This window comes from Buceros rhinoceros, unplaced genomic scaffold (genome assembly GCF_000710305.1).
Source record: "Buceros rhinoceros silvestris isolate BGI_N320 unplaced genomic scaffold, ASM71030v1 scaffold46712, whole genome shotgun sequence".
Lineage (NCBI taxonomy): Eukaryota > Metazoa > Chordata > Aves > Bucerotiformes > Bucerotidae > Buceros > Buceros rhinoceros.
In genome coordinates this window covers 11,921-14,622 of record NW_010401517.1, presented here as the reverse complement: position 1 = coordinate 14,622, position 2,702 = coordinate 11,921, and the positions used below count along the sequence as shown (strand labels likewise).

The window sequence follows — 2,702 nt, the reverse complement described above, 5'->3', positions numbered from 1 at the left end:
GTGTCTCCTAACTTCAGAGATGGAATATCCTATTTGATTCAGTCAGCTGGTCTAGGAGGGATGAAGCACAACACAGTATTGATGGCATGGCCACAGTCATGGAAGGAGACGGAAAATCGTTTCTCATGGAAAAATTTTGTTGGTATGGGTTTTTTGACTTTCTTATATGCATTTGTAATACAACTATGCAACTAATGTATTTGCTGTGTGGAGGAAATGTGATGCTGAACATCCAGTAGACAATTAAATATTTCCTCACATCTGACTTCATGTCAGTGCTGTGTGTGTTTTCGCAGCACTCAGTCTCTTCAGCCATGACTTCTCTTATTCTTCCCCTAAGCAGGCTAGTCACTAAATCCAGGATGCTCCTCTTTTGCCTCAGTGAAATCTAGGAGTGTTTAACCTTTGAATTTAAATCAAAACCAAAAGCTGTGAATGAAAACTAGAAAGTTCCTGATCAAATGTCTTGTTATCCCTTGCAGACACTGTACGAGAAACAACAGCAGCTCAGCAAGCACTGTTGGTGGCTAAAAATGTTGACTTGTTTCCAACAAATCAAGAACGTTTTACTGAAGGAAGCATAGATGTGTGGTGGATTGTTCACGATGGTGGTATGCTGATGTTACTGCCTTTTCTCCTTCGACAGCACAAGGCAAGGATAACAGAAAATGGCTGGGATTTCAGTTTCCAACAAAGGACTGTTCAAAGGATATCTAGAGAAATACTTTCACTCTGGTATTTATCCATGGTGATAGCAATCACTGTGTTACAAATTGTTATAATCTATCTTTTTGACAGGTTTGGAGAAAATGTAAAATGCGTATCTTCACTGTTGCTCAAATGGCTGATAATAGCATTCAAATGAAGAAAGATCTTCAGATGTTCTTATATCATCTTAGACTGAATGCTGAAGTGGAAGTTGTTGAAATGGTATGTTACAGTGTATTTTTTTTTCTAGGTGCAATTGAGACAAACTTGGGAAAATGTCTTCATCATTTTCGAAACTAAGAGAAATTAGCCTCATAAATATGAAAAGATTGCAGTCCACCAAGAACAAGATTTTTTTTTTTAATGCAACATTATCTTGCCATGTCACAATGCTAGTGTACGTGGTAGTGAGTTTAATGGTTTTGTCAAGTAGAGTTGAGCCATTTTGATGTGTTAATGCCTACTTTATTTATGAGGACTAGTCTGTAAAGATAGTTCATTTGGGAAGCAAAAAGCTTTAATTTTCAGTAGGCAGTGACTCACATGGAAGGCAGAATATGCTTAATCTAATAATCTATGGCATCCAACATGAGAGAGGATGAACATGTCTGTCTCTCCAACTGCTGTATGAGTATCTCTGTGGAATAAGGAATCCCTAGGACCCCATGAGAGTATGTCAGTTGTTTTTTGCATTGCCAGCCTCTTTGGCACTTATCAGCAAGACAGCTACAGATTCACATGTCAAAGAATGACAAAATGAATTTGCAACTGTTTTCCTCTTTTTAAGTTGTAAACTGCTGAAGTGAAAGGTCTAAAGCTGCAGTCTGTCTAGACGTGATTTTTTGGCAACTAAAGAAAATACATTTCAGCACTCAGAAGTGACTAGCATAATGTCTAATGTAAGACAAAACAAACCCCAAACAAACAATCACAAAATCAAAACCCATTTAAACTCATTCCAAAATGGGATGAAGAAGATGGGTCAACCGGTTCAAAACTTATACTGTCACCATTCCTGGAATGAACAAAATCTATCAAAAAGACTTATCATGCTAATAGTCCATAAAGCAAATTTTAAGAATCATTTCAATTTCATATGAAACTTATGGAATGCCTAAGGAAAAATTTGGTTCGTGTTTTGAACTAGGTAGTAAGATTTTATTTACTTGTTTGTTTTTGCCTGGAGTACTGAATATAAAAGAGTAAAATGATGTGACTTGCGCAGCTGAAAGACGAACACACGGCCATGAAAGTCTCAGCCGTGGCTGAATTTTGAGCAGAAAACAGTATAGGAAGCACAGTTTATCATTTTCTTATGTGGGTCATATCTAACCCTGAGAATCTTCCAGAAGATAAGAGATAATGCTAACAAGTCAGTGACACAACAGATGACTGCTATAGATTTTTTCAGTTGTATTTTAGCTTTGAGACGATGCCAGAGTTTATAAATAAATGCTTCTATTTGTGAACATTTCTCACTGGCAAAAGGACAACTTGTTATTTTGTGGCTCTAGAGATTTTTCTGAGGAAACAAGTGCACGCTTGCTCAGGAGGGGATAATGCAGACCCAGTTTAAGTTAAGCGCTTTCAACCATTTCTTGTTTCTGCAGCCTAGGAACAGAGCAATGGCAAGTCTGTTTCAGGTATCTCAAATTTAGATAAAAATCACATTGATATTGGTATAGTAAGATAGTTCATTGTACAAGATTGCTGTTTGAAGATGAAGTTTTAAGTATGAGGACAGAAATGATTGATCAATTATATGCTTGAGATTAATGCCATAAATACATCTAGGACTGAAAGAATGCAGGAATTAATGTGGTACACTATCTAAATGTTGTTCTGTTGAGTAGTACTTATTATTTTTCTAATGTCACTCTCTTTTGCAGTTTGAAAACGACATTTCTGCATTCACGTATGAGAAGACACTTATGATGGAACAGCGATCTCAGATGCTGAAACAGATGCAGCTATCCAAGAATGAAAGGGAAAGA

The 2,702-nt window shown here is 36.8% G+C and overlaps 1 protein-coding gene across 1 annotated transcript in view; it reads left to right on the top strand.

Annotated features, from left to right (window-relative positions):
- Positions 1 to 15: 15 nt before the first annotated feature.
- The window catches only part of LOC104490048 (solute carrier family 12 member 7-like), a gene marked incomplete at its 5' end in the record, with an annotated part of 12,669 nt that continues 9,982 nt past the window's right edge, over positions 16 to 2,702 (top strand). Inside the window, 4 exons of the mRNA XM_010132280.1 lie at positions 16 to 142; positions 483 to 652; positions 799 to 930; positions 2,598 to 2,696. Coding sequence (XP_010130582.1) covers positions 16 to 142; positions 483 to 652; positions 799 to 930; positions 2,598 to 2,696 — 528 coding nt within the window. The remainder of the gene's footprint in view (positions 143 to 482; positions 653 to 798; positions 931 to 2,597; positions 2,697 to 2,702) is intronic.